Here is an 18,467-nt window from a genome sequence, read left to right as displayed (position 1 = left end):
AGCACAATAACCCACTCATAGAGGCTTTTATTGAGAGGTGGCAGCCGGACACCAACAGTTTTCACATGCCATTCGGTGAGATGACAATTACCCTGCACGACGTGCATTACATCATGGGTTTGCGAGTTAGTGGAACTCGCCCTAACGTTTGGATGGATAAGGCCGACGCGATCCAACTTGGTGCGAGAGCTTTCGGGGTCGCACCCGCACTTATGGAGCAGTGGTGGTATGGTGGCGGACCCCGGTTAGATGATTTGGAGGTGAAGTATGGCGACAATTCTACATTTTCTTCCGCGTATCGGGTACGAGCATATATTGCATACTTGCTCGGAAAGTTGTTGTTCGTGGATAAGAGTGGATCGAAGGTCAAAGCAGATTTTTTCCCACTGTTAGAGGAAATCAATCTCATTTGCGAGTATTCTTGGGGTTCGGCTACATTGGCCTATCTGTACCGACAGTTGGGCATGGCTACGCGAGCTGAGGCGGCGCAGATTGCTGGATGTCTGACACTATTAGAGGTATTATTATTATTATTATTATTATTATTATTATTATTGTTGTTGTTGTTGTTGTTGTTGTTGTTGTTGTTGTTGTTGTTGTTGTTGTTGTTGTTGTTGTTGTTGTTGTTGTTGTTGTTGTTGTTGTTGTTGTTGTTGTTGTTGTTGTTGCTGTTGCTGTTGTTGTTGCTGCTGGTGTTGTTGTTGTTGCTGTTGGTGTTGTTGTTGTTGCTGCTGTTGTTGTTGTTGTTACTGTTGGTGTTGTTGTTGTTGTCGGTGTTGCTGTTGTTGTTGTTGTGGTTCTTGTTGTTGCTGTTGTTGTTGTTGTTGTTGTTGCTATTGTTGTTGCTGTTGTTGTTGTTGTTGTTGTTGTTGTTGTTGTTGTTGTTGTTGTTGTTGTTGTTGTTGTTGTTGTTGTTGTTGTTGTTGTTGTTGTTGTTAATTATGCCGTATTATTATTTCCCGTACTGTAGTGTTGGATATATGAGTATTTTCCGTGTTTCCGGCCTCCGATGGTTAATGCACATGTTACGGGAGAGCCATGGTGTAAACGGTGGCAGGTGATACATCATATTCCTAAGGACGAGGATATACTTGTAGATTATCGTAGACGTCTCGATTCGATGCGTCCGTCAGATGTAAGTATCTATGTGTATTATATATGTAAGTATCATTTTATATTAATTATGCTTATTAATATATGTGTATAATTAAATGAATATAGGTGAATTGGACGCCATTTGGATTGAAAGTGTCATCTGAAGTTGAAAAGACGGTTCATCACGGGACTATTCGATGGATGGATACGGTCGAGCCTTATATGCCCGATAGAGTTTTGCGTCAGTTCGGGTTTCGGCAGATTAAACCGGCGGACCCAATTCGTCCGCTAAAAGGGTCTAAGAGGGAGAGAAAAATAGCATCTTACAAGGTTAACTATGAGCCTGGCGATCAGATGTGGGATATCCCCCACACGCACATGCTTAGTCGAGCTTACTATGGTCATCCGGCGCGTCCAACTTGGGAGTCGGATCCGGAGTATATGCCGTGGTTTCTAGACCACACCCACGTCCGTGTACATCCTAGTATCGAGCCGGTTGAAAGAGCGGAACCATCTGCAGTTCCGGCTATATATGATCTCACCCGAGTGTTGCATCCGTACTTCTACGATAACTTGCCTCCGTCTACTATTCCAGGATATCGGCATATGCCCGATGACTTCTTCAGGACGATCCAGGACATGTGCGCCCCATTCGCTGAGTATCTACAGTTGGACCGTGCTGATGCTGACGATCGGGATGCAGGACCCTCTCAGGGGCGACATTCTCACCGCAGGCGTAGGACGAGGGATACTTAGGTGTTCAGGACCTGATTTCCGTTTTTAAGCTAAATTTATGTTTAATAAAATATGGTGTAACCATAACCTGATTTCCGTTTTTTAAGCTAAATCTATGTTTAATAAAATATGTTGTAACCATAACCTGATTTCCGTTTATTATTATTATTATTATTATTATTATTATTATTATTATTATTATTATTATTATTATTATTATTATTATTATTATTATTATTATTATTATTATTATTATTATTATTATTATTATTATTATTATTATTATTATTATTATTAGAACATCATAACATAGTAATATTTATTATAACATCATAACATAATAATAATAACATACAATGTCAATAGTAATACATTCATTCCAACAAAATAAACAAAACTAAATCAAACACTATTAAGAATATCCCACATTTCACGTCGACTCCGCAACGCCTCTGGTAGATATGCAACACTATTATTGCTATACCTCGCCCACTGTCTATCAAACGGAGGAAGCGGACAATTGTCATTCATCTTCACATACACAAAGTGGCTTCCTGATTCAAGAAATAGTATAGTCATCTCGTAAGATAACTGTGAAACACCTTCGGGAGCCCAAAGTGGTAAATAAGTCTGATTGCCCAAGCTGCTAGCCGACAAGACCAACGCGTTGTAATATGTTGCCACAACCACGCCCACGTCCGTGATAGTCATCCACTTCTCATAGGGTGCTGGGGCGTTGTCCCAATAAGCGACACTCGCCAACACCCGATACACTAAATTACCACCACCGAAATAATCCTTGAAGAACTCTTCGTGTGTTTTAATACAGTTATAAACATCCATTCTAACATCCATCCAATCATCCTCGTGGTTCTTCACTGCACACGCGACGCTTCGATAACCACAATTACCATCCCCTTGAACGTCCGTCCACGTCACAACCTCCGGAACAAGGCATAAATGAAGTTGTCGCATCCAAGGGGGTCGGGGAATTTGACCTATTGCGGGTCCACTCACGGTCGATGAACGAGCACGACCACGGCTAGATCTCTTAGAAGATGAACCACGCCCTCTGTTGTCTCGTGATCGTCGTCGTCCTCGTCCTCGTCCAGACTCTTCACCTTCTCCAGGAAATAATGGAAACTCATGCCCTGACCAATCCCTCTGTGTAGAGTTCGTCCGCGGTCTACCTCTCGGGCAGGCTAGTACTGCTGGCGGATTCATTTCCATGGCCCCGGGATGCATTCGTTCAAAAATGACATCTGTCACGTCCGTGATCTCAATTTCTGACCGCTCACGCAAATCATTCATTAACCCTTCTAGCCTGCCAATAGCCTGTGACCTGTGGTCGGGAACAGAACCAACACTTTCATCTAGGGAATCCCCGAATCCCGAAATAAATGTCCTCCAAAAAATGTGGACATCCTCTGCATAAAACACACCACGTCGTGCATTCATCTTTGCACGAATTTCATGTCTGCATGGGAGTCCAAGACATTTCCTCATATAACAGACGCAACCGTCTATGTCTTCATCCTTCTCATCGTCCAACATCTGCAGAGCATTATGTGTTACAATTCCACTGGACAATATTTTAAATACGGGCACGTTGATCCTCTGGGCCCGAATCCTCTTTGATTTTGCAAAATCGGCTAGTATCTCGTTAAATTGATCTTTCATCATTGAGTGATACTGTGCCCAAAATGTGTCGAAGCCACCCGTGGACGATTCCAACCATCTCTTCAATGCTCTATGGTTGCTCTCCACCCTAATATGTTTAGAATATGCTATGTTTCAATAAACTACATGACAGTAAGTTAAGTATATGTATTTAACCACTTATAAATAAATACCTGCTTGTCGATGTATTACCCAAATGGAAAATTAGATCCGTCCATGCTTTTACAAATTTCTCTTTGTATACGAGACAAGTGTATTGGAGATACTCAATCAAATCTGGATAATTCGCGTACTCGTCAATCAAAGCTGTGTAATTCCTGGCGAAATCTTCTTCAGACACTGATTTTACCAAAGTTTGCCACATACCAAGTACAAAAGCCGTGCCGCGACGCCTACTATTGCCGAGATATCTTGAAGCACGACGCCCCACATTCATGTTAATGTGCCAAAGACATAAGAGATGAGGTACGGTCGGAAATACATTCTCTAGCGCCTTTATGAGCCCTAACTCTCGATCCGTCACGATGGCACTAGGTAGAGTCTGAGGGGGGAAAAGTCTCTTCAGCTTTTGCAACACCCATGTGTAATGGTCTTCATTTTCATGGCGCAAAAATGCGACTGCAACAGTAAAATTTTTCCCGACAGGAGTAACACCAACAATCTCCAACAAAGGCAATTTGTACTGATTGGTTTTGTAAGTACTGTCAAGTAGTAATACGTACGGAAACTTACTTAACAATTCGACAGATTGAGGGTGAGCCCACATCAAATCAGTAACTGCATGTGTTGTTTCATCAGTACGGAACCACTTGTAATAGTTATGCTCCTCAAGCAACCCAATCAAATGTTGCATCAATGTACGGTCACCCCTAGATAGTCTTTTCAATTTCGCCTTCTGATTGTATATTTGTTTCGAATAAGCATCGAGACCCAAACCATTTTGTCTCAAGTTAGCCAAAATCTTCTTGGGCGGCACATGACTTTGTGACAGATCACTAATGATCTTCGCCTCCTCCTGAGACAATGCACTCATCCCATGCCCGGACTTGTATATCGGAACATGATTATGCTTCCCGTATATTACTCTGACCTCCCATCTATCACCCATCGTAGCTCTCCGACAATATAAAAACCACAGCCTATCTTTTTGCTACCGGTCCTTCTCGGGCGCGCGTCTGGATTAGTTGATGGACATTCTCGTTTTTCCCCGAATAGGTCACAAGTCAAAAAAATCTTTTTTTAGGACTGCTTCTTTTTACTATTTTCACAAAAAGACCTCTTGCAACGAACCTCAACCAAACCACTACCTCATCCTTCGAGTCAAACAACTGAGTAGTGGTAAAATAATCGGTATGATCAACTTCAAATGTAGACGTATCGTCCTGAAAAAAACGTAAAAAAATTGATTTAAAAAAAAAAAAAAAAAAGGGTTTAAAACCCAAAAGCCCAAGTCGGGCGCCCGGCAGTGCAGTGCACGCCCATGTTGGGCGTGCAGTTGGCCTACAAACGCCCATAATGGGCGTGTAACAGCCAACTGCACGCCCAACATGGGCGTGCACTGCACTGTCGGGCGCCCAAGTTGGGCTTTTGAATGTTTAGCCCATTTTTTTCGATCGAAAAGACGGAATTTTTACCTCGCTGTGTTCGCTATCCCAATCTTCATCCGATGAACTCATTTATGTTCGTATATCACACCAATAAGAATGATTTGTGAAGAAATCGTCTTGAGAGCAATTTTTTTTAGAGAGAGAGAGAGAGAGTTTTTTTGAACGGTAAATAGCAATTTTCAAACGGTAAAAAGCAAATCCCTATTTTAAAAGGTAAATTAAAACCAACCTCCGAGGTGCTTTGTACAACTTACACTTGGTGAAATATACCATATGATTTTAAACTATAGATTTATATATAATAAAACACACACTCATGTGTATGTGTACTTAGTGGGTAGTTATTTATATAGATCTACGGTTTAAAATTACATAGTGAATTTTACCCGGTGTAGGATCTCAAAAGCCCCCTGAGGTACGGTCAAATTACGAAAATTTCCATTATGTTTGGGGAATTACAACCACCCCTCAACTATAAATCTTCTTACACGTCCACCATAGCGGTTGCAAATCTAATGGAATCTTTGAGATTATATGAAATATTATCACTTTTGTACCCATTTTATCCCATTCGAACTCCACATTTTGAAGCAAGATGATCATAATATGTGTTTTTTGGCTTGTATATATCAAATTGTGGTGCATCAGAAACTCTATTTTTATAAAAAAACGTGTACAAACTAGAGCACATTTTACGAAATCTAGATGATTATGTTGAATTTAACACCATAAGGATGGAGGTGTAAGAAAAAAAACATAATTAAGGGGGATAGATCTAATTATCCAAACAAGAGGGGTTTTTTTAGTAAATTGACCATACCTCAGGGTGGTGGTAATTTACCTTATTTCAAATTTTGTTTGGTTTTCAATTAGGGTTTCTTTCTATCTGTGTTCAAATTTTTAAAAGATTTTCTTTAAACAAATACAAAATTATCTCTTATTCAATTTTTTTATCTAAAATTCTATTCATGTTATTGCACATAGATTAAGAAAACAAATAGAATGCATGGACTACGTAAAAAAATAATTAATTACTAAAATATCGTTGGATCCAATTGCTTCTTAACATATTGTCTTTCAATTAAAATAAAGAATGATAAAGAAGGGTGAACTCCAAAACGTACTGTAGACGCATAAAATTAATTAATTGGTTAATTAAATTAGCCAATTAATTTGTGTCTAAATTAAATTATAATTTATCTTGTAAAATAATTTATGGAGATAATTATCAATTAATTATTGACCAATAGGATTATTTCTTATCTTCCAAGTTATAAGAGATAAATATTAATTTAAAGATAAAGCCAATCAAATCGCGCCACGTCATCAAGCAGACTTTAAGTAGGACTCTTATTCTACCACTATAAATAGGGACCCTCCCTACACAATTCAAAACACAACTCAAGAAGGAGAAAATCCGTAGAGAAAATTCTCTCTACAATATTCAAGTCGTTCTTCAACAAATTCAAGGCGTTCTTCAACAAATTCAAGGCGTTCTTCAACAAATTCAAGGCGTTCTTCATCAAATCGAGGGCGTTCTTCATCAAATCGAGGGCGTTCTTCAAAAAATCAAGATCGAAGGAAGATTGAAGGGCCAAATCCATCAAGAACTCCACGATCTTCAAGTCAAAACCCGTCAAAGTTTAGCGTTTGATCCGAGATTCAAGTCGCAAGACCCTTGGAAGACGTTATTCAAATCCAAATCAAATCCGGAGAAGATCAAGTCAACGACCCGACTCCGAAATTCAAAGTCAAACAAAAATTGTTCTTGATAGAAGAATCAGAGGATTAAATTAGAGTTTGTAATCCGCATATATTTTATTTTAATTCAATAAAATTATTTTTGTGCACATTTTTCTTGTTGGTCTAAATTCGCAGATAAGGATTTTGTTGCTACAAATTTTGGCACGCCCGGTGGGACATCTCTACCTCTCATCTCTTCTCTCTCTCGAAGATCATCAAAGTGTTGTTGGCTAAGAAGCTGCAAGCATCCTCAAAGACTAGCTCGACGCCCCAAACCGTTTGAAAAGGCTTACCACCTCTTATCAACACAAGGGCAGACGTGGAAGGCTCAAAACAAGAGATTGCACAGCCCACGCCTCATTCAACAACAAGCTACTCAGAGATGACATCTGTCATGACAACAAACGCCACAACCATGGAAGAGCAAATTGCAAGTTTGGCCAAGGCTATTGAGGGACTCACAAAGCATGTTCAACAACGAGATTCTCAAATTGCCAGGTTGATCAAGAAGATGGACAAAGCCGATCCTAGTCAAGTTGTGGATCAGATAGAGGCTCAAGACGAAGCTGCGACACCCACAAAGCAACAGCCAGTTGAAAACGAGAAGGCTTCAGCTCAAGATTTTCAAGTTTCTCCAGAAGGGATGATTCATGTAGATCAAGTGATGACGCTGATCCGTGGAACTATCAAAGACAAGTTGGAAGGAAGCTCGAAGTCGCCATCAACCTATGTCAAGCCATACACGCAAAGGATTGATGATCTATAGATGCCAATGGGCTATGTACCTCCAAAGTTTCAGCAATTTGACGGCAAAGGCAACCCCAAGCAACATGTGGCACACTTCATTGAGACTTGCAATGACGCCGGAACGTACGGAGATCACCTCGTCAAGCAGTTCGTCCGATCTCTCAAAGACAATGCGTTTGATTGGTACATTGATTTGGGGGCAAACTCCATTGATAGTTGGAAGCACTTAGAGGAAGAATTTATCAACCGCTTTTACAGCACTCGAAGAACAGTCAGCATGATTGAGCTCACCAATTCCTGTCAATGGAAGAAGGAACCTGTCATCGACTACATCAACCGTTGGAGAAATTTGAGTCTTAATTGCAAGGATCGACTGTCTGAGACATCAGCTATTGAACTGTGCATCCAAGGAATGCAATGGGGACTCCGATATATCCTTTAAGTAATTCAAACTAAAAGTTTTGAAGAGTTGGCCACTCGAGCACATGATATGGAGTTGAGCATACTAGCAAATCAAATTGAAGAATCACCATTCCAAAAGCCGTACCAGCTCAATGAAGAACATGTCGAAGAAGAACAAGAAGATCATGAGGATGGGGGCAAGTCTTTTGAAGAAGCAACACCCCATGCAATATGACAAGTCAAATCAAACGAAGTACTCATTGACACGAGTTTAAAAGGTCTATATGTCCAAATCAAACAAAGTACTCATTGACACGAGTTTAAAAGGTCTACATGTCCAAATCAAATGAAGCACTCCTTGACACGAGTTTAAAAGGTCTACACGTCCAAATGAAGCACTCCTTGACACGAGTTTAAAAGGTCTACATGTCCAGATCAAGTTAAATACTCCTTGATACGAGTTTAAAAGGTCTACATGTCCAAATCAAATGAAGCACTCCTTGACATGAGTTTAAAAGGTCTACATGTCCAAATGAAACACTCTCTGACACGAGTTTAAAAGGTCTACAAGTCCAAATCAAGTGAAATACTCCTTGACACGAGTTTAAAAGGTCTACAAGTCCAAATCAAGTGAAATACTCCTTGGCATGAGTTTAAAAGGTCTACATGTCCAAGTCAAACGAAGTACTCCTTGACACGAGTTTAAAATGTCTACAAGTTCAAATCAAATCAAGGCTCCTTGATACGAGCATAAATTATCTATATGTCCAAGTCAAGTCAAGGCTCCTTGATATGAGCATAAACTACCTACATATCCAAATTAAGTCAAGACTCCTTGATAAGAGCATAAACTATCTACATATCCAAATCAAGTCAAGGCTCCTTAATACGAGCATAAATTATCTACATATCCAAATCAAGTCAAGGCTCCTTGATATGAGCATAAACTATCTATATATCCAATTCAAGTCAAGGCTCCTTGATACGAGCATAAACTATCTACATATCCAAATCAAGTCATGGCTCCTTGATAAGAGCATAAACTATCTACATATCTAAATCAAGCCATGGCTCCTTGATATGAGCATAAATTATGTACATATCCAAATCAAGTCAAGGCTCCTTGATACGAGTGTAAACTATCTGCAAATTCAAGTCAAATGCTTCTTCAGCATGAGTTTAAACTGCATATATTTCTCCTTGTCCACATGAGTATAAACTGTGCACGACATCCCTCAAAAGGATATATTTTGAACTACTTGATCCATTTATAGGGTACGTAGGCAACTTAGAATTTCTCTAAGTTCAGTCATGATTTCAAAGATGTATGTGCTTTGCTAGATCGAGCTGCAATTGAAGTTGAGCAATTACCGAGACTCATTCACTCCAAGATGCATTGTCCGTGAACAAGTCTCGAGGGGGCATTTGTAGACGCATAAAATTAATTAATTGGTTAATTAAATTAGCCAATTAATTTGTGTCTAAATTAAATTATAATTTATCTTGTAAAATAATTTATGGAGATAATTATCAATTAATTATTGACCAATAGGATTATTTCTTATCTTCCAAGTTATAAGAGATAAATATCAATTTAAAGAGAGCCAATCAAATCGCGCCACGTCATCAAGCAGACTTTAAGTAGGACTCTTATTCTACCACTATAAATAGGGACCCTCCCTACACAATTCAAAACACAACTCAAGAAGGAGAAAAACCGTAGAGAAAATTCTCTCTACAATATTCAAGTCGTTCTTCAACAAATTCAAGGCGTTCTTCAACAAATTCAAGGCGTTCTTCAACAAATTCAAGGCGTTCTTCAACAAATTCAAGGCGTTCTTCAACAAATTCAAGGCGTTCTTCATCAAATCGAGGGCGTTCTTCATCAAATCGAGGGCGTTCTTCAAAAAATCAAGATCGAAGGAAGATTGAAGGGCCAAATCCATCAAGAACTCCACGATCTTCAAGTCAAAACCCGTCAAAGTTTAGCGTTTGATCCGAGATTCAAGACGCAAGACCCTTGGAAGACGTTATTCAAATCCAAATCAAATCCGGAGAAGATCAAGTCAACGACCAGACTCCGAAATTCAAAGTCAAACAAAAATTGTTCTTGATAGAAGAATCAGAGGATTAAATTAGAGTTTGTAACCCGCATATATTTTATTTTAATTCAATAAAATTATTTTTGTGCACATTTTTCTTGTTGGTCTAAATTCGCAGATAAGAATTTGTTGCTACACGTACGACTAATGTATCATTCATTTGGATTCTAAAGTTATAAATAATTTGGGAGAAAAAAATATTGTAAAATGAACATAAATTTTGGGGAAAAATCATTACAAAAGAGACAAAATATTTGGGGACAGATGGATCGCCTTTTTTTTTTTTTCAAGATCTTTCCATACAATTTGACTATTATCGTGTTTTTTGACTTCTCTCAAAATAAACTAATATTATTTTCATTCTCGAATTCATTTTCTAAAAATAATTTACCAAGAAAAATTGAAATTAGCCCAAAAAAGCCTCTTCAACGTTACCTTAATATTATTTTGTTTTTCTAATACAAAATTACTTTCATTTCTATAACTTTTAATATATATATATATATATATATATATATATATATATATATATATATATATATATATATATATATATATATATATATATATATATATATATATATATCATCTCGTATAAAAGCTATAAAGTAAAATAGACAATTTGAAGCAAGTCCGTGAGATATAATATTATTTGAGGTTTGTTCAAAATTCATCACGCTCTTTTTTGTTTAAAGTATTCGTGAAAATATTGGAGTTACCTACCAAAACCCTTTACCTATTATTATTATTATCAAAATTTCGGCAGGGTCAATTTCATACAAATGCTCTACCAAATGTTTAAATTATACCGAAGATGAACTTGTCAAATACTAGGTACCACACGCACGGTATAATATTGACAATTACCAAATACTTATGGATTATTTTTTGGAACAAAATTAGACATATTTTTTTTCAAAAAAAATGAAGTCAAAATAAGATTTTGAAATTTCAATATACAAATGAGCATATAAAAAATGGAGAACGAGAGTACATGCAAAAGTAGAGATACAATCAATGACCTAAGTGCAGTGTATTGTTGAATTTTTTTTTTTCTTTTTATGGAGAAATTAAATATAATTAGGCAAAATTAAAAGAGTCAACAATGGGAAAACCCCCATCACAAAAACAAGAAAGAGGCAGAAAATTAACATCTAAACTACCAACAAAACACCGCTTAAAGCACCATTTAGCAAAGGCGTTAGCTGCAAAATTTGCGGTCCTCGGGCAGAATTTAAATCTCCAACGGGGCCACATTCCCAAAGGCTTCTGATTTCTTCGATAATGATAGAGGCAGACCAGTGCATTGAAGCAAAAGGGGGTCATGGATAAATTTTATAGCATTAAGGCAGTCCATCTCCAAAATGATGTTAGTCAAACGAGCTTTAAAGATGAAGATGCATGCATCTCTGATCGCAAGGGATTCAGCTACAAGAGCATCATGGCAATAGTAGACGTTGGCTTGAGCATGAATGATGGAACCATTTGAATTGCGGATGATAAAAGATGAGTATGATATTCCATTCACAAATGAGCAATCTGATTTCACTTTAAGCCAGTCGAAAGGTGGTTTGAACCATGTCTGGAAGGAGGAGGAACCAGCTTTGAGGGAGGAAGAGAGTTGGCTGTTTCAGTGAGCAGATGCCAGTGAGAAAATCCTTCTAAGAGTATCCTGCACAGAAGAAGGGGAAGAGCCATGAGTGATAAGATTTCGATTAAACCAAATATTCTCAAAAAACACTGCCATGAAGACTGTGAATTCTTCCATTCGGGTTTCATTAGCAACTAAACCACCATTTTTCTTAAGGATAAGACTGATCCATGATTTCAAAGACTCACTATGATAAGGAACAGTGCAGAGGTTTCACTTAGAATTAAGCCTTAATTGAGAAATCAAGGGACAAGACAAGAATAAGTGATGAGGACTCCATATGCAGCCCACAGAGAGGGCAAAGGCAACAAGTGATAGGGAAAAGAAAGGAGAGTTTAATCTTGGTGGGCAAGATGTCACGAATCAGCTTGCAAATGAGAAGTTTATGTTTGTTATGGATTTTAGAGGACCAGAGATTCTTCCAGGGAAAAGTTGAAGCAAGAAAGCATTATTAAAACGGGAAGAATTCAAAGTTTGGAGAGCACTCCCAGATGAGAATTTCCCTGACTTGGAGGGAGTCCAAAAAAGATTTTTAGGTTTGAAGACAGGAATGATGATGATTTTCCTAATCTCGTCGACCACAGAGGGTGGAAACAGCTCAATCAAGAGACTTATGTTCCATGTAGAGGAGTTATCGAACACAAGACTTTTAACCAGGTTGTAGTTGGGGGAAATATGGGGGAGAGGAGAAGGTTTGAATTTGGGCAGGGAAGGGATCCATGAATCGTGCTAAATAAGAACATCAGAATTGACGGAGATAGAATCACATGCCCCTTTAAGGATGATAAATTTAGAACGGGAGATACTTCTCCAAATCCAAGAAGCTTGTGAAGGAGTAGTGGAGTGGTTGAGGAAGTTTTGATGCCCTAAATATTTTGCTTGAAGAATTTTGGACCAGAAGTTGTCATTGGGGGAGGTAAGAGAAGTGTTGATATCATCCATACGTTTGAACCACAAACCTCCCACAGATTTTGGGAGGCAAATAGCATCCCAGGATTTCGGCATGAAGAGTTACCATTACTATTTTGACCCCACCAAAACTTCCTAAAAGCAGCATCAAATTTAGAAGTTAGGGATTTAGGAAGATAGAAGACAGACATATGGTATGAAAGAAGAGCATTTGCCACAGCAGTAACAAGGATAGATCTACCGGCCTGAGACAGAGTATTAGCTTTCCAGCCACTAAGTTTAGAGGAGATTTTTTGGGAGAGGTCATTGAAAGCTTTTTTTTTGGATTTAGGAATGCAGAAAGGGAGTCCTAAATGCTTCTTCTTATGATTACACTCTTTGAAACTGAGAAGATTCAAGATATCAATTTTGTCTTGAGGGGGAGTGTTGCTACTGAAATGAATGGATGATTTAGAGGAATTTGGGAGCTGACTAGAACAATCCGCAAATTTATCCAAAAAGTGTTTCGTGGCAGCAGCATCTTGAAAGGAAGCCCTACAAAAAATGATAAGATCATCAGCAAACAAAAGATGAGAACAAGAAGGGGCAGTTCTAGAGATCTTTATACCCTTGAAATGCCCTAGAGATTCCTCATGGATAAGGAATCGAGAGAGAATTTCTGTATAAATGACAAAAAGAAAAGGAGAAAGAGGGTCTCCCTGTCTAATTCCACGAGTTGGTGTAAGGTTGCCAGAAGGAGCTCCATTGATAAGAAATGAGAAAGAAGATGTTGAAATACACTGCATAATCCAGTTAATGAATCTTCTGCAAAAACCAAGGTTAGTTAAGATACATTCAATGAGTTTCCATTCGACCTTGTCAAATGCCTTTGCAAGATCCACCTTGATAACCATAATGCATTATTTTTCCCTTTTTTTGTGTGAAGATAATGCATGATTTCATGAGACACAATGTTATTATCATGGATATTTCTTCCAGAGACAAAAGCCATTTGAAAAGAGGATATAATATCAGACATGAAAGGTTTGAGTCTATTTACAAGAGTTTTTGAAATCACTTTATAAGAAACATTGGAAAGACTAATAGGCCTAAAATGATCAACTTTTGAAGAATGTTTTATTTTAGGAATCAAAGCAACAAAAGTGTGATTAAGAGCTTTTAAGAGAAAGCCAAATTGAAAGAAATGTTGAACATCAGCAATAAGATCTTTATGGGTGGTTTTTCAGAATGATTTATAAAAAAAGGGTGGCATGCCATCTGAACCTGGACTTTTTGATGAAGCAAAAGAGAAAAGGGTCTGCTTGATTTCTTTAAATGAGGGAATGAGACTGAGCTCCATATTATCGGAATCAGAAATCAAGGGAGGAAGTGGTTATCCAGATTCGAGGGAAACGGGGGATTAAGAGGGTGGTAGTCACTTCTAAAGTCAGAGCTGTAAAATTCAGAGAAACAATTACCAATATGATAATTAGAAGAGACAATATTATTCCTAGAATCTTTGATGGGTAGGATTCTATTGGCTCTGGAATGAATCAGGGTGGTAATGTGGAAAATTTTGGTATTAGCATCTCCCTCTTTTAACCATTTTTCCTTGAACTTTTGTTTCCAGAAAGTTTCGGTTCTAGTAAGCCAACGGTCAAGATCAGATTGGAGGCTCTTTTCAGTAGCAATGTTCTCAGTGGTTTGGTCTAAAGCCTAAATCTCATTGATTTTAAAAGTGAGGTCTTTAGAGGCTGCATGGCAGTTGCCAAAAGAGTTGAGGTTCTAATCTTTCAAGGATTTTCTCACATTTTTGAGTTTTGAGTGAATTTGGAATGGAGGGGAACCAATGACAGCAGTATTCCATGCAGAGTGCACAATATCAAAACATGAAGGGTCATCAAGCCACATGGCCTCAAACCGAAAAGGTTTAGGGACCGAGTGTGATGCATTTGAAGTATGGAGAAGGATAGGGGCATGATCAGATGCAATGGCGGGTAAATGGGAGACAAAAGAGTGAGATGCAATGGCATGATCAGATGCAATGGCACACCAAGAGAAATTTGCCACACAACGGTCAAGTATTTCTTGAACATTTCTAAGACTGGGCCTTTTGTTGTTCCATGTAAATGGATAGCCAGTGAAACCAAGGTCAATGAGAGCAAGATCATCAAGATCATTGGAGAGAGTATGAGTAGAGGAAGAGGCAAAGGAAGAGCCTCCTTTCTTTTCATTTTGGGAGAGAATATCATTAAAATCTCCCATCAGCAGCCATTGACCAGGGAAAGCAGAAGAAATAGTAGCAAGGTGATTCTAGAAGAGAGATTTTCCTATAGGATTGCAAGGGCAATAAATCCCAGAAAATTGCCAGGAGGTAGAGGGGGAATCAAGAGAGAGAATGATATTAATGCAGAGATTGTTTTGGGCAGTAATGGAGACCACAAGGTTGGAAGACTATGCAAGGCAAAGTCCACCAGAGAGACCAACAGGAGGGACAAAGACAAAGTGAGGTAAAGAATGAGAAATACGAGCTTTAGTGGTATTAGAGAATGAAGAATTTTTAATCTCGGAAAGAAAGAGAAGGTCAGGCTTATAAGAGAGGAGAAGAAGCCTGAGAGCACGAATTGCCTTAGGTTGAGCCAACCCTTGGCAATTCCAAGATAGGATTTTCATGGGAACTAGTTCCCTGACCCCATTGGGTCAGTAGAGTTTGGGAAGGAGAAAAGGTCCGAGAAAGATTGATCATCCAACATTTCAGAGATAGTAACAAAGCTCTTGTTATCTTTGTGGATGATAGGGGCACCTGAAGATGATCTCCTAAAGTGGAGAATTTTCCTTTCACCAAGTCTTGATTGTGCTGATAATACGGACATTTCTAACGAAGCATGTATAGGTTTAGAGCAGGAAAGGTTATGAACTGGTTGAAATATGAGGAGATTTCCAGGGATAGAAAGAGATGGGGGAAATTAAGTTCTTCCAAAGAGAGAAGAGGGGCAGGGATTTTAGAGGTATGTTGGGTCAATTGGTTTTCTAGGTGAAGGTGAGAGAAACATTTTCCAGAGGTAATTCGGGAATTTAGTTCATCGGGACTAATTTGGGACTTTCCTGATTGAGTTCTCAATTGGCTTGGGTCAGTTTTTTTCTTTTTTGTAGATGGGCTGGGGGAGAATCCGATTTTCTTTTTTGGGGTGAGTATAGAGGCCCATTTGTTTGATTTGAATTTCTTCCCAGAAAAGCCCATGGGTTCTTATGAATATGTTTAGGGTAAAATCCCAATTCCCCAAGTGAAGACACGTTGGGTGGTCTAACTGAGGCCTTTTTTTAATTATAGGAAGCATAGGGTAGTTTATATCCTCATAAATGTCCACTCTCATTAATGTTGGGTTAGAATTTGCATGAAAAGGGATGGTTTTTGGGGATGTGACCGTAATAACTTTTTTCAGAGCATCAGTTTTGGCTATTGGCGACTCAGAGATTGAGAGGGTAGGAAGGTCTTTTGGGTTGGACGGGTAGCTAGCGTTTCCTCCGCCTAAGAATATTTCCGGCGAAGGAAGGTTTTCTAATGGAGGATTAAAAAAAGAAGGCTTGTAAATGTGGGAATATTCTTGTTTAAGCCAGGGACCAAACATGCATTGAGATTTGTCCTTATTATCAGCCAACAAGGATGAAGAACAATTAACCATCTTATGCCCTAATAATCCACAAAAATAACAGAACTCTGCCAATCTATCATACCTTATATATGTCCGAAGATCAGCTCCTCCTGGCCTTGGAATGACAACAGAGTCAAGCAGGGGTTTGGTGATATCCAGAAGGATGTTGATACGTAAGGCCTTCTTCCATTTGTGGCTAGTGGTAATGGTGTCGGTTTTGATAAACTCTCCAATGGTGTTGCCAATAAGTTTTGCAGTGTTGATGTTCATGAGGCAGACGAGGAGGTTTGAGCGTGAATCCAAAAAGGAGTTTTACAGAAATCAAGGTCAGTAAGGGCTTTATTCGGTTGCCAAATCAAAAGGATGACCTGAGCATCACGAAAGGTCCATGACAGATTTTGGATTTTGGATAAATCAGAGCGGCATTCGAAGATAAATGCCACGAAATTCTGCTGAAGCGAGTTTGTGAGTGTTCTGTATTGGGGGTTCCATGCTTTCAGCATAGTCGCTTTGAAAGCATTTAAGTTGATGTTTTTTTTGGGTAAGGATTTTGGCAACCAATGTGTATTCTTCTTTGAAAGGTGTATTTAATGTGTCGGGATTTCCAGGGGTTTCGGTAGCATCGGGGCATTGAAGGTTAACTATGTGGGAAATGAGATTATTTATTGCAGATGATTGATCCATTGGAAAGATGGGGGGATAGAGAAGAAAAAAAGAAGGAAAAGAGAGATGAATACCAATATTCAGGATATGAACAAAGTCCAAAAATAGAGCTTTCCAGAGAGAGAGCAAAGATCTCTAATTGATATGCTTAGAAGAAGGTGCAGAGGAGTTTTTTAAATTAAGTGTACTGTTGAATTAGGGGATAGAGTTTAAGAATTCAGATTTTATATTCGAAGTTAAGAAACATAAATGAGATTTCAGAATTAATTCATGGTCTTTAAATATATTATTTTAAAGTCTTATATTATTTTATTTGATCCGGGCTATTTTGCCCAAGCCCAATAGGCTTACCAATCAGCATATTTACCTCTTCAACCCTAGCTCACTAAACACATATTTTGGGCCCAACAAGATCGGCCCATTTCCACTCTCCTCTATCTAGGGTTAGTATTAATAAGAAGATAAGGAAGGAGAAGAAAAGGAGGGATCATTACAAAGGAACCACACAGGGAAATAGGACCATTTTTTTTTTCTTTATAATATTTCGTTTTTTTTTTTTGTTTGAAAATTGGGGTGTTTTTCGGATGAATTTCATTAATGCAATAAAGTGTCATTTGAAATGACGCTCTATAAGGACCGTTGGATTGAGCTTGGATCAACGGCCAGCTCTCCAATTTTGTCCTCTTAATCGGACGGTCACGGATTGATCAGAGGATCGGACGACCCTTAAAAGGCGTCGTTTTGAACGACGCGCTTTGACCTGTCAGATGGGTTGAACGCGTCAATTCAAATCGCGCGTTTTAAGGACCGTTCGATCCTTCTCGATCATATATATATATATATATATATATATATATATATATATATATATATATATATATATATATATATATATATATATATATATATATATATATATATATATATATATATATATATATATATATATATATATATATATAGAACTAAGGTACTTCACTGAAAAGATATGTGCATAATGCACAGACCACTTGCACGTAAGTAAGAAATCCAATCATCGCAGCGTTAAATTAATTATGTAATTTTCACTACAAGAAAATGAAAAATAGGCAACGATTTCTTTATCGACGAAATTAATTTGGTTGTCAATAGTTATATTTTAGCAACGAAATATAATATTTGTGGCTAAAGAATAACGTTTTTGTAACAAGATATTTTTATTGCCTTTGAATCTCATAGGCAATGAAACATGTTGTTGTGAATAGTATCGTATGTATTTTATAACGAATTTAATGTAAGACAACAACTTTGTTGTTGCAAAATAGTATTTCTTTTTGCTACGACATAAAATTGTAGTTAATATATATATTTACAACGGCAACAAATTTATTTTTGTTGTGAATAAGTGACGGAAGACAACGAAATATGTTGTTGTAAATGCTCCAAGTGATTTGACAACAAAATATAATCGTTATAAATTTTAGAACCAACTCTTTTTCTTAATTTTAATATATATATATAT

General features: G+C 38.0%; 1 protein-coding gene across 1 annotated transcript; it reads right to left on the bottom strand.

Moving 5' to 3' along the window:
- Window positions 1-2,138: 2,138 nt before the first annotated feature.
- Window positions 2,139-4,373, bottom strand: LOC105954244 (protein FAR1-RELATED SEQUENCE 11-like). The gene is made up of 2 exons (XM_012977916.2): window positions 3,684-4,373; window positions 2,139-3,598 (listed from the first exon to the last, which is right to left on the bottom strand). Exons 1-2 carry the CDS (start codon window positions 4,361-4,363, stop codon window positions 2,233-2,235), a joined length of 2,046 nt encoding a protein of 681 aa, XP_012833370.2. The 5' UTR covers window positions 4,364-4,373; the 3' UTR covers window positions 2,139-2,232.
- Between the last annotated feature and the right edge of the window lie 14,094 nt (window positions 4,374-18,467).

Source organism: Erythranthe guttata, chromosome 6, assembly GCF_056151865.1.
Source record: "Erythranthe guttata isolate IM_541 chromosome 6, IM_541, whole genome shotgun sequence".
In the NCBI taxonomy this organism is placed as follows: domain Eukaryota; kingdom Viridiplantae; phylum Streptophyta; class Magnoliopsida; order Lamiales; family Phrymaceae; genus Erythranthe; species Erythranthe guttata.
This window is presented reverse-complemented; position numbering and strand designations above follow the sequence as displayed.

Bases quoted from the DNA above. Each gene is read 5' to 3' on its own strand.
- LOC105954244 (XM_012977916.2), bottom strand. From the start codon at position 4,363: ATGCAACATTTGATTGGGTTGCTTGAGGAGCATAACTATTACAAGTGG. The intron at 3,599-3,683 runs GTATTTATTTAT...TAAACATATTAG, and splicing joins GGTAATACATCGACAAGCAG to GGTGGAGAGCAACCATAGAG.